This window comes from Crocuta crocuta, unplaced genomic scaffold, assembly GCF_008692635.1.
Source record: "Crocuta crocuta isolate KB4526 unplaced genomic scaffold, BGI_CrCroc_1.0 scaffold95, whole genome shotgun sequence".
In the NCBI taxonomy this organism is placed as follows: Eukaryota; Metazoa; Chordata; class Mammalia; order Carnivora; family Hyaenidae; genus Crocuta; species Crocuta crocuta.
The window spans coordinates 5874944-5886441 of record NW_027530971.1 but is presented as its reverse complement, the minus strand read 5'-3'; the positions used below and the strand labels follow the sequence as shown (position 1 = coordinate 5886441).

Sequence of the window (11498 nt, the reverse complement as noted above, 5' to 3'; positions counted from 1 at the left end):
TGCCAGCGCCGAGCCCAGGGCCAGAGGTCACATGTTCAGTAAGCGGGGAATTTTATCCGGCGAGGGCAGGTACGTGGCGATTTTAACTGAGGTAGAATCCCCGAGAGGCTTGGGAGGGAAGGAAGGGAAGGTGTTCTTGAGCTGAGGGGAAGAAGAAGGGCTCAGGATGGGGCTAGAGTATGGCAGCTCCATAATTTCTGGAAAAACAATTTTTGAGGCCCGGTTAATGTGGCTCTGTGGAGACAAGACCCCAGAACCAGGGTCTATGTAACCTAATTAGGCGGGAATTGAGGGTATGCAGGGCACAGAAAGGCTCATGGGATGTCAACCCACTAATGAGAAGTCGTGTAGATGAAACAGTATGAGAAAATACGTGAACCTCGCCTGCTGTGGATTTTAATGTGGTTAAAGTGTGGTTTTTAGGCAAAGGATTGAGGAAGGGGAGAAATCTCCGTAAGCCTTAGGCTGGTGGGAGGAGATGGGAAGCCAGCCCCCAAATTCACATTTACTTGTCTGTGGTGTTAAATAATCTTGGGAATAATATTCTACTATACACATCTACACTTTATATACAATTTTTATTTCTCAATTACACTTCAGTAAAGCTGGGTGGAAAAAAGTTTGTGCCTTCTCTGGCCTTGTGCATATCAGCCTGACCTAATTATTTACACGCATTTCTGTTTTGGCCCAGATACCTATCAGGAGGTAGCACAGAAAGAAAATCTTTAGAAACAGGTAAGGAAAAATATTTCAGGAATTGCTGCAGTTCAAAAAAATACCTTCTCTTTAACGATGGTTTTGCTTGTTTTCAGGCCAATTTATCTCTCTTCCTATTCTTCCACTATTATAGGATGGGTTCAGATACCTGTAATGCAATGAAATAAAGTTGACAGGGGAAAGAAATGTTATGGATATATATGATGTATCTTATTTAAGTTCTATATGTTCAGCATGAATTTAAATGATTAACTTCAATACAAGAGTAATTATTACATAAGGTAGTTGTTGAGAATGATGAATCTGAAAGAGAGATTAGGCTTCCCAAGAAAGGGAAATTTAAGATAAATGCTGACAATAGCTGAATGGATAAACTAAGTAGAGTTGGTTGTTTTAAACTTTTTGAAATGACTTCTAGAATGAGGCACAATCAGATAATGTTTTATGAAAGCACAATATCAAGAAGTAGAAATTCTAAGTTAATATTTGCCTCAAAGATCAGGGACAGACTGTGTGGAAAAGGTATGAAAGTACAATGACTGAAATATTTCCAGAGAAAAAGTCACCAGTTAAAAAAAAAAAAAAAAAAAATGCTATGTTGGCATTGTTTAATTAAGAGTGAAAGAGGACCCCAACACTATTCCCCACATTTGTTGATGCCACAGAATCTAACAGTATTAAAAATAACTCCAATAACTTATTGGGTTTGTTTTCATGGGAAAGCTTATTATACAAAATATCTTCTGATTCATTAATCAAATAAAGTAATTGCATTCCGTAACAAGTTTGCTCTTAGTTTTTATAATACTGTATTTGAGTAGTTAAGAATGTTCACTTGATGATGACTGAAAATAATACATTCACTGTCAATTAATGTAGATGAGCCCTTAAGGTCTTCTGGTGCAGTGTTTTCAGTATAGATAAGGAAACAGGTAAACTTCAGACAAATTTATAATAATAATGAAACTAAGGCAAAACCATTTGGGTGAAAATATTTATTTTACTCACTAAAAACTTATGGACAGACTACTATATGAAGACTTCCTAGCTTACACCTGAAATCACCAAAACATTTTAAGTAGCTAATCAAAAGGTTGAGAACTATCTAATAAACTAGACTCTGTCCTAGAGTTACCCTTCTAAGCTATAACTGCTCTGTTCACACATAAATGAGAACCGTCTTGGACTCTTTTAGCATTCTAAATTTTACTTGCTGCTTCATTAGATGAATTTGTTTATTTATCAATAATGATCCATTGACCTAGGAATAATATGTCATAGTGGCTTTATTCCAAATGAGCTATTAGGGAATTCTAACTTCAGTCTTTTTATTTATTTATTTTTAAGTTTTTATTTATTTATTTATTTTTTTTTTAGTAATCTCAATTCCCAGCATGGGGCTTGAACTCATGACCCCAAGATCAAGAGTTGCATACTCTGCTGACTGAGCCAGCTAGGTGCCCCTGGCCTTCTTATTTTTTACTTTTATTTGTTTTAAAGTTTATTTATTTTAGGAGAGAGAGAGTACACAGCACATGTCAGCAGGAAGGGGCAGAGAGGGAGAAAATCCCAAGCAGGCTCTGTGCTGTCAGCACACTTGTCTGTCTCATGAACTATGAGATCATGACTTGATCTGAAATCAATAGTCGGATGCTTAAAGTCAACCAGGTGCCCCATGGGCTTTTTATTTTTTGAGTAAGAGAGCAGAATTTCCCAAATTCTACTCTTCCACTTCAGTGAAGTTTTGCCTGTGGTTATGCTATTTCAGCACCACTTAAGAAATACGGTTTTCTTGAAAAAACCACTTGTACCAGTCTTGCGAATTCCTGCCTCTTTTGCAACAAAATGATCACAGTATATATATTTCAATACACCAACCAGAAGTTGTGTGGATTAAATAATAATATGAAAAATAAATAAATAAATAAATAATAATATGAACATATATGAAAAATAAATCAACAATTTTATATCACCATGTTATTTTCATATTAGGTTTAGATTTTAGTAATAAATGTTATTTTTAGAGTTAATTTTCTTTTGTATCATTCAGCACCTTTTTTAAAATGAATGAATTAGGGGCACCTGGGTGGTTCAATACCCAGATCATGACTTGGGCTCAGGTCAACTTTGGCTCAGGTCATGATTTCACAGTTTGTTGCTTCGAGCCCTGCATTGGTCTTTGTGCTGACAGCTAGGAGCCTGGAGCCTGCTTTGGATTCTGTATCTGCCTCTCTCTCTGTCCCTCCATTGCTTGTGCTCTTTCTCTCTCTCTCTCTCAAAAATAAATAAATATTAAAAATAAAATAAAGTAAATGAATGAAACAAAGTTCTGTGATTAAAAATGGTTTTCTACTCCTTGCTTTGCTATTTTACCAACATTTAATATTAATATTTTTGTTTTCAGATACTGAAATTTGCACCACTTTCAAAGAAGGAAGATATGTTTTCAGCATTCAAATATTGTGCAGTAGACTATTTATATGAGGTAGAGTGTTATTGGATCACTAACTCCTTACTGAGAATTATGATATTAAAATTGTTATCTGCATTTATTACATGATTATGATAATTTTGTAGTAGTCCTTAGATTAAATCTTAGTCTAATTACTTTGATATTTAAAATTTCTTCCCCCTTTTAATATACCTTTAAAATAACCCTTTTGGAAAGAAGTTATTGACAGTATAACTAAATTTGAAGCTATCAGCAGAAGAAAATGGAAACTCTTGGCCAGTTTGGGTTCTTTTTATGATCTTTCTTGAGCAACCTTTCTTGAAAAGAGTGGGGGGAAAGCAATCCTAGTTATCTTTATGAGAAAATAACAGTAACAGCATGTGTTGACCACTTACTATGGGACAGATACTTTGCTGTTTTGATGGGTATGTCATTGATCATGATAACTACTCAAAGAGCTAGAGGCCATGATTACACAGGATTTAGAATTTTACAGGTTAAGAAATTGATGTCTAGACAAGTTAAATAGCTTGTACAAAGCTGAGATTCAAGTCCAGCACATTGTTAAGAAACTAATTGGAGTAGTCGTCATACAACAATTCATTGTTCTTATGATCTTAATTGACAAGTTAAAATTTTGATTTTCTTTATAACTTTGACCTCATTACCAGGAAAAAAGTTATGCCAATATAATTAAAACTGTTAACATTTTATAGGAAAAAATATTTGTTCAGAGATATTTGGACATTTTTAAGTTTTATTATTTTTTCATAACTGAGGGGGGTAAATATGTTACTGTAACATGTACGTAGTAGGGAATCAGAAGTCACTGTTAAACAAATATATTTATAAATATATTGGCCACTTCAAAATTAGTCTGTATTCAAATATCCTCAAACTTTTATCCTTGCTCATGGTATCTTAGTTTTTTCCTGGTGGATCACATTCCATGATGTACTACAAATATGATACTAATCAATGGCAAATCTTGAAAAAGTTGTAGGATTTTGTAAAGTTTATGAAAACAGTGTTGAGGTACCACTCAAATAATAGGTAAAGTTACTGTCAAATGAAGACCTTGCAATATTAAATTAGTTACAGATAAGAGGAAGAGAACGATTTGAATATTAAAGGAGTCAGAGATGCCTTGGGAATATTTTGGTTAAATATTTCTTTAAAATATCTTCTTTATGGTCAGAGGTGAAGTAATGACTAATATCATGCACGTCATTATACAATACAGCTTGTAGGAAAATTCTGACAGAAAAGCAGTTATGATTATAAGCTAATTATAAATAACATTTTCTTTAGATATAAAATACAATTTTTATAACTTTATTTCATGTTTTTAGACAAAGCATAAGTCAAGCTTTTTTTTTTGCTATGAACCTTTGTCCTCATTTTATATAAATTACTTTAATTCATCTTTCCTTTGTACCATTTATTTTTGGGTAATCAAGACCTCTTATTTAATATTCATAAACTCTTGGGAAATGATGCAAGAAATTATCATTTGTCCAAATTCAAAGAATAATGAATTCTGTGAGAGGTTGAGAGCCACTGAGGAAAAGCTTCATAGAAGAGATATTGCTTAAGATGGGCCTTGAAAGATAAATAGGATTTAGATAACCTGAGAAGAATAGCAGAGCATTTTTCAGAGGTACACTATAGACCATGGGGTTGAAGAAATATTTTCTATTTATTGATATTTTTTAAAGACGAAAACATATTTGCTGGTTATCACAAGTTTAATAATTCATAGACATAGAAAATAAAATTAAGATAGCCATATTGTACTGTTAAGTGAAAAAAAGCACATTGCTAAGAGCATACTATATAAATTATGTGGTCTCATTTTTGTCAAACACACATACACACTCACACACACACACACACACACACACACACACACACGAAGTTTAGCCTAACCTAAAAGAATTTTGTGGAAAATACACCAAATGGGGACCTTGATTTTCTCAGTTATGTGTTTCTGATATTTTGTAATGAGCAGGTATTGTTTTTAAATAAAAATAATAGAAATTTAAAAAAATAGAGAATTTTAATATTCTGAATGTTGATAGTTAAATCTGATAAACATATTAAAAGATTTTATAACCTTTCTTACATAAGAGTATAGTTAGGAAGAAGTTTTGCAGAAATGCTTTATTGCTTCGAATCCCTTCATGTTTATATCAAGATGGAAATTATTATGGAGGAGTTATTGACAATAGATATAGGAGGCCATGGATGAGAGGTATGTTTTATTTTTATTTCTCAAAAATCTATTTTAAAAATTATTTCATAGTTTAGCACAGTAAATTATTAAGAAAATCCAGTGCTTTTCTTATAAAATAAAAATGCATTGTATTTATTCACATCAGAACTCCAAGAAGGTTACAAATTAACATTTTTATGACAGAATTTAGGTGACAGTAGGAAATTGGGAAGCTTATGCTAGATATGAATAGAATAAATAAAAAATATGTAGATGATGAGATCTTAAATTATTCTAGCATTGTAAACATTTATTGTATTATATAACAGGATCTTGCTCAACTGTAGGAGGACTACTTTAAAATGTAATGATATGCTGAATATAAAACTATTTTTAAATGTATATGTACAAAGTGTTATCTTTTGCTCTTATCATGCCATGGATTTAAGAAGAGGTAGCTTTCCATAGAGGAGCCAAGTCAGTTAACAACATTTATTTAGCACATATTATGTACCAGGCACTGTTATATTGGTGCTAAGGACAGTTCCTAATAAGACAGAAATAGTTCCTTTCCTCAGTGGGTTTTCAGACTGGGATGAAAGAAGCAGCAAAAAACCCATTAAATATATACAGTAATGTCTGGTATTAATAAATGTGTAGAGCAGACATGATAGTGTAATGTGATATGAAATTTGGTAGGGAGCACTATTTCCTATTAGGGAAGGGAGCAGACATTTGAGTTGAGATCTGAATGATGAGAAGGCAACAACCATAAAAAGGCTTTCAAGCAAATGCAAAGTTCGTGACTCAGGAATAAACTTGATATGTGTAAGAACTAAAATATTAGGCCGTTGTGACAGGTTAATGAAAAGGGAATATTTGAGAAGTAGGCAGCTTTTGAAAGAAATAAGGTGTTGTATGCCATAATATGGAGTTTATTTGTTTATATTATGCCTAATGTGGTAAATCATTGGATGGTTTTTAAAAAAGGAATAGCATAACCTGATTTATGCTTTAGAAAAATCATTCTGGTTGTTTGGATATGGATGGGGTAAGGATTGGGAGGCAAGAGTAGAGATGGTAAAATCAGTCAGAAAGCTGTCATATTGGTTCAGAATCTAGACTGCTAAGTAAATCTACACTCTGCATAAAAGATGATAGTGGCTTGAACTAGGCTTATAGTAATGGAAGTGTGAGAAGTGTTTGAACTGAAACTATTTTAGAGGTCCAGCCAACAGTGAGAGGATTAAAGAAAAAATAGAACAATAAAGACTTTCTTCTAGGTTTTTGACCTGAGCAAGTGGGTGGAGGGCAGTGCTGTTTCCTAAGATAAGGAAAGGCTCATGGGAAGCCAATATGTGGCTGAAGTTAATAGCTCTGCTTTGGCTGGGTCAGAATGCCTATTTAGGCATCTAAGTGAAGGCATCAAGAAGGCAATTGGTTATATTAATCTTGAGCACAGCTGGAGTTTCAGATTGGAGTAATCATATATAGATTATATATAAACTTATGGAACTGGATGAAGTCACTGAGAGCATGCGTATATATAGAACAGAGAGCCTAGGACAGAGCCCTAGAACATTCCCACAGTTAAAAGGCAGAACCAGATTAGACAAGTAAGATAGAAAAACCAGATATTGTGGAAGTCTAAAAAAAAAAGTTTCAAGGATTAAGTGGTCAAAAGTATTGATCCCTGTTAAACTATTAAGTAAGATGAAGATAGTGCCATTAGTTTGACTAAATGTGGGCCTCGATGACCTTAGTTAGAGTAGTTTAACTGGAATATTTGGTACGGAGGTGTGATTAGAGCATGTTGAGCAAAGAATAAGAAGTGGGATGTGAGGTGGTGAATATAGGCAAGTCTTTTGAGGAATTTTGCTATGAAGTAAAATAGAAAACTGAGGTACTAGCTGAAGGAGAAGTCCAATAAAAAGGGCTTTTTTTTCCTCTTTTTTTCCTTTTTTCTAGATGTGTGATTAAAAAAAATATGTGTCATAAGGAAAGAACTATAAAATGTTTGTTTGCTAGTGGAAATGATCTTGGTAAAAAGAGAAAATAATGATGTAGGAAAGAAAAAGGGTAACTTAGTAAAGGGGGATAGTATCAAAAGCACAGTTGGAGGAGTTGGTATTACATAGAAGCCAGAATATTTCTTCCATGATGATAGGTAGGAAAGGCAAGGTTTATAGGTACTTAGTCCAATGAAGTGGTAGAAGATGAGGTAGTTCTTCTCTGTATCAATTTTCTATGTGGAGTCATGGCCATAGATTGAGAATAGGTAGGGGGATGAGTATCAAAAATTTGAAAAATGAAAAATGTTACATAATTATCTTAAAGAATAAGAAAGCCAGTTTGATTAGGAAGGCATACTGTTATCATCTGTCAGTGTTGGATGCCTATTTGAAATTAATGGTCGTGGGGTGGCACAGTTGGTTAAGCCTCTGACTCTTGACCTCACCCCAGGTCATGATCTCACATCACAAGCCCTGCATCAGGCTCTGCACTGATGGCCTGAGGCCTGCTTGGGGTTTTGTCCATCCTTCTCTCTGCCCCTCCCCTGCTTGTGCATGCTCTCAATCTCTCTTTCTCCCTCAAAATAAATAGATGAAAACTTAAAAAAATTAAAAAAAATTTTTTTGGGTATCATCTGAAATGAGTTAATTCAGCATGACTGAATGACTTTTTTTCCCAACAATTTTCAGCTGTTCTAGTGTCTGTACACCAGGTGGAGAGTGGGGGGTTTTCCCAAGGGAAAGAGAGGCAAGGGAATCGAGTCTTTTAAAGGAGTAGTTAAGGGACTGACTATGGAGACTAAAGTGTGTAAGAAAGGAAGTGAGGACATGAGGGAGGATAAAAATGGAATGAATCTCAATCAGGTTGTAAATAAGAAGAAAGACAGTTTTCATTAAATTGCTTCTCTAAAAGTACAGAAGGAAAAAATTAGTTCATCATTTATTCCTACTTCTTTTCCTCTTTAAAAACATTGATAACATTAACAGCCAAAATTTAATGGATATTCCTTATTGTATGTTATTATTACTTATTTATTGGATATTATTGGTATGTCAGACATTGTTCTAAGCAATTTATATGTTTCATCCCATTTAATCTTCACAACAACACAATGAAAATACCATTATTATTATTCATAATTTGTAGATGAGGAAACTAAGATACAAAGCAGTTAAGGGATTTACCCAAGATCTACAATTAATAAGTAGCACAATACAAGTATTAAAATCTAGGCAGGATGATTCCAGAACCTGTATTCTATGTTTTTCTTTTTAAGTTTATTTATTTTGAGATAGAGAGCAGGGGAGGGACAGAGAGAGAGAGAGAGAGAGGGAGAGAGAGAATCGCAAGCAAGCTGTGCACTGTCAGCACAGAGCCAAATGCCAGGGGTTCGATCCCACAAACTTTGAGATCATGACCTGAGCTGAAATCAAGAATCAGACACTTAACCAGCTGAGCCACCTAGGTACCTCCAGAACCTGTACTCTTAACCACTAAACTTTCATATTTTTTTAATGACATGCAAACTCAGACATTAAGTAATTTGTCTAAAATAACAATTAGAAAGAAGTAACATTGGTGGTAGAATGTAGGTCCTTTGACTCTTAACTTCACTCAGTTGCTTCTTCTGACATTAGGATATGACATGATCTTTCTTTTAGGGAACCAAGGGCCTAATTTGAGAGACAAGCGATAGACACCTAAAATTTTAAAATATGGCTGCTGTGGTTATGTACCAGAGTGAATGCTACTGATAATATGGCCTTTCAAGGAGAATATATCAGAGTGAGCTAAAATAGTTAATAATAAAAGCTTTATGAGGAATAATACAAGCTGTTGAACAGGACTACCTAGGATGGTAAGGCTGTCTGAGCAAAAGAGCGATTATAAGGATGAGGATGGAGTGTGCAGGTGATACTGTTCTGACTATAGTTGAGGGGTTTTTTTGGAGGAGGGTGAGTTGTAATAATGAGAATGACTATTTAAATATCTGAAATCTGGTATAATTTCGGGAAAAATTACATTTGTGAATAAAGAAAGATAACATCATAATGTAAAAGGTTCATATCTAGCTTCCTTGTATTAGGTGTAAAAGAAAATTCTAGAAGCTAATGTTTACCATTCTCCTTTCTAGCTTCACCTGTTTCAGTGTGGGGAATGACAGATCTCTCAGTCTTGGATCAATGGAAAGCAAGTCTCTTTGTGGAGGATTTCCTTGAGAAGTATGTGTCCTTAATCTCAATTTTCCCTTTAGGAGAGAAACATTAAGTTCTCCAGACACTTGAAGAGAGAAGATCCTTTCCTTTGTACCCTTCAGATTTTATTCTTTTATCTGAAGAAAAAGCCCAATCTGAACCACAAAGGAGGATTTATACCCTCTTAAGAAAATTTTTTTTTGCCTTTTTATCTTGAGAGGGAGAGAGAAAGAGAGAGAGAGAGTGAGAGAATCCCAAGCAGGTTCTGCACTGTGACAGTGCAGAGCCCAATATGGGGCTTGAACTCATGAACCATGAGATCATGACTTGAGCCAAAATCAAGAGTCAGTTTCTTAACTGACTGAGTCACCCAGTCACCCCCAGTTTATACACTTTTTTAATCTTTTCCTCATTTATCACATATTAACTGTTCTCTATGCATTTGTGTTGCAAAAGACATGTGAAAATAAAGCAAATATGTTATTATGCTTTTAATTAGTAAGTTATACTTCTTATAGAAAATATCTACAGAACACCTTATATTAAAACTGGTTTTTTGGGGGGCGCCTGCATGGCTCAGTTGGTTAAATGTCTGACTCTTGACTTTGACTCAGGTCATGATCTCACAGTTCATGGGATTGAGCCCTGTGTTGGGCTCTGCACTAGCACAGAGCCTGCTTGGGATCCTCTCTTTCCCTTTCTCTCTGCCCCAACCCCACTCATCCTGTCTCCCTTTCTCTCAAAATAAATTAATAAACTTTAAAAAATAATGAAATAAAATAAGTCTTTTTTACTGTAGTATAAATGCAGATTTAAGTCTATTTTCTAACATGCTTTGTTGAAACATTACTTATTATTAGTTCCATCATTCATCACATATTTATTATATATCATCCTGTGTGATGCAAAAATGAATAAGACACAGTCTCTGCTCTCAACACAAGAGACTAGAGATTTATAAACAAATACACAATGTGGGAAGTATAATGACAGAGGTAGGAACACAGAACTTAATATAAGGAAGAACATATAATGCAGTCTACATTATTGATATAGACATAAATTAGAGATTTCAGTGCAAAGGTAGATAATTTACTGTGTTGTTTCACTTTGTACAAAGAGTGCTGATCAGGAGCACCTGGGTGGCTCAGTTGGTTAAGCATCTTTTTAAAAAAAATTATTGTTAAGTTGGCTAGCGTACAGCGTAGTCTTGGCTTCGGGAGTAGATTTCTGTGATTCATCACTTACATACAACACCCAGTGCTCATGCCAGCATCTGACTCCTGATTTCAGCTCAGGTCCCATGAGATGGAGCTCTGCATCAGGCTTATTGCTGACAGTGCAAAGCCTGCTTGGGATTCTCTCTTTCCCTCTCTCTGTCCCTTCCTCATGTATGTGCATGCGTGTGCTTTCTTTCTCTCTCTTTCTCAAAATAAATAAACTTAAAAAAAAAAAAGAGTGCTGATCAGACCTAGGAAGGATATAGTTATTCGCATTTTCAGGTTTTTAGTAATTTCAGTTGTACTTGGTTGTGCTGGAAAGAAACAAATAACCAATTTAAATGTGTCCAGACTCAAAATACAGAGAATCTTTTTTTTTTTTTTAGAGAAAGAGTGTGCTAGCTGGGGAAAGGGGCAGGGTGGGGTGGGGGGAGGAGAGTGCGCATGTGCATGCAATAGAGAGAGACTGAGAGAGACTGAGAGAGAGAGAGACCGAGAGAGAGAGAGAGAGAGAGAGAGACCAAGGGGAGGGGGATCCCAAGCAGGCTCCATGAGTAGTGCAGAGCCCAACATGGAGTTTGATCCCGCAATTGGAATCATGACCTAAGCTGAAATCAAGAGTTGAATGTTCAACTGACAGAGCCACCCAGGTGCCCCCCAAATACCATTTCTTTCATCTAGGA

At 35.0% G+C, this 11498-nt stretch overlaps 1 protein-coding gene across 1 annotated transcript in view; it reads left to right on the top strand.

Moving 5' to 3' along the window:
* The first annotated feature begins 3138 nt into the window (after positions 1–3138).
* Positions 3139–11498, top strand: part of SHOC1 (shortage in chiasmata 1) — an 80328-nt gene continuing 71968 nt past the window's right edge. The window contains exons 1-3 of the mRNA XM_077769794.1: positions 3139–3205; positions 5303–5426; positions 9535–9622. Of these exons, the coding sequence (XP_077625920.1) occupies positions 3161–3205; positions 5303–5426; positions 9535–9622 (257 nt within the window). The 5' untranslated portion in view covers positions 3139–3160. The remainder of the gene's footprint in view (positions 3206–5302; positions 5427–9534; positions 9623–11498) is intronic.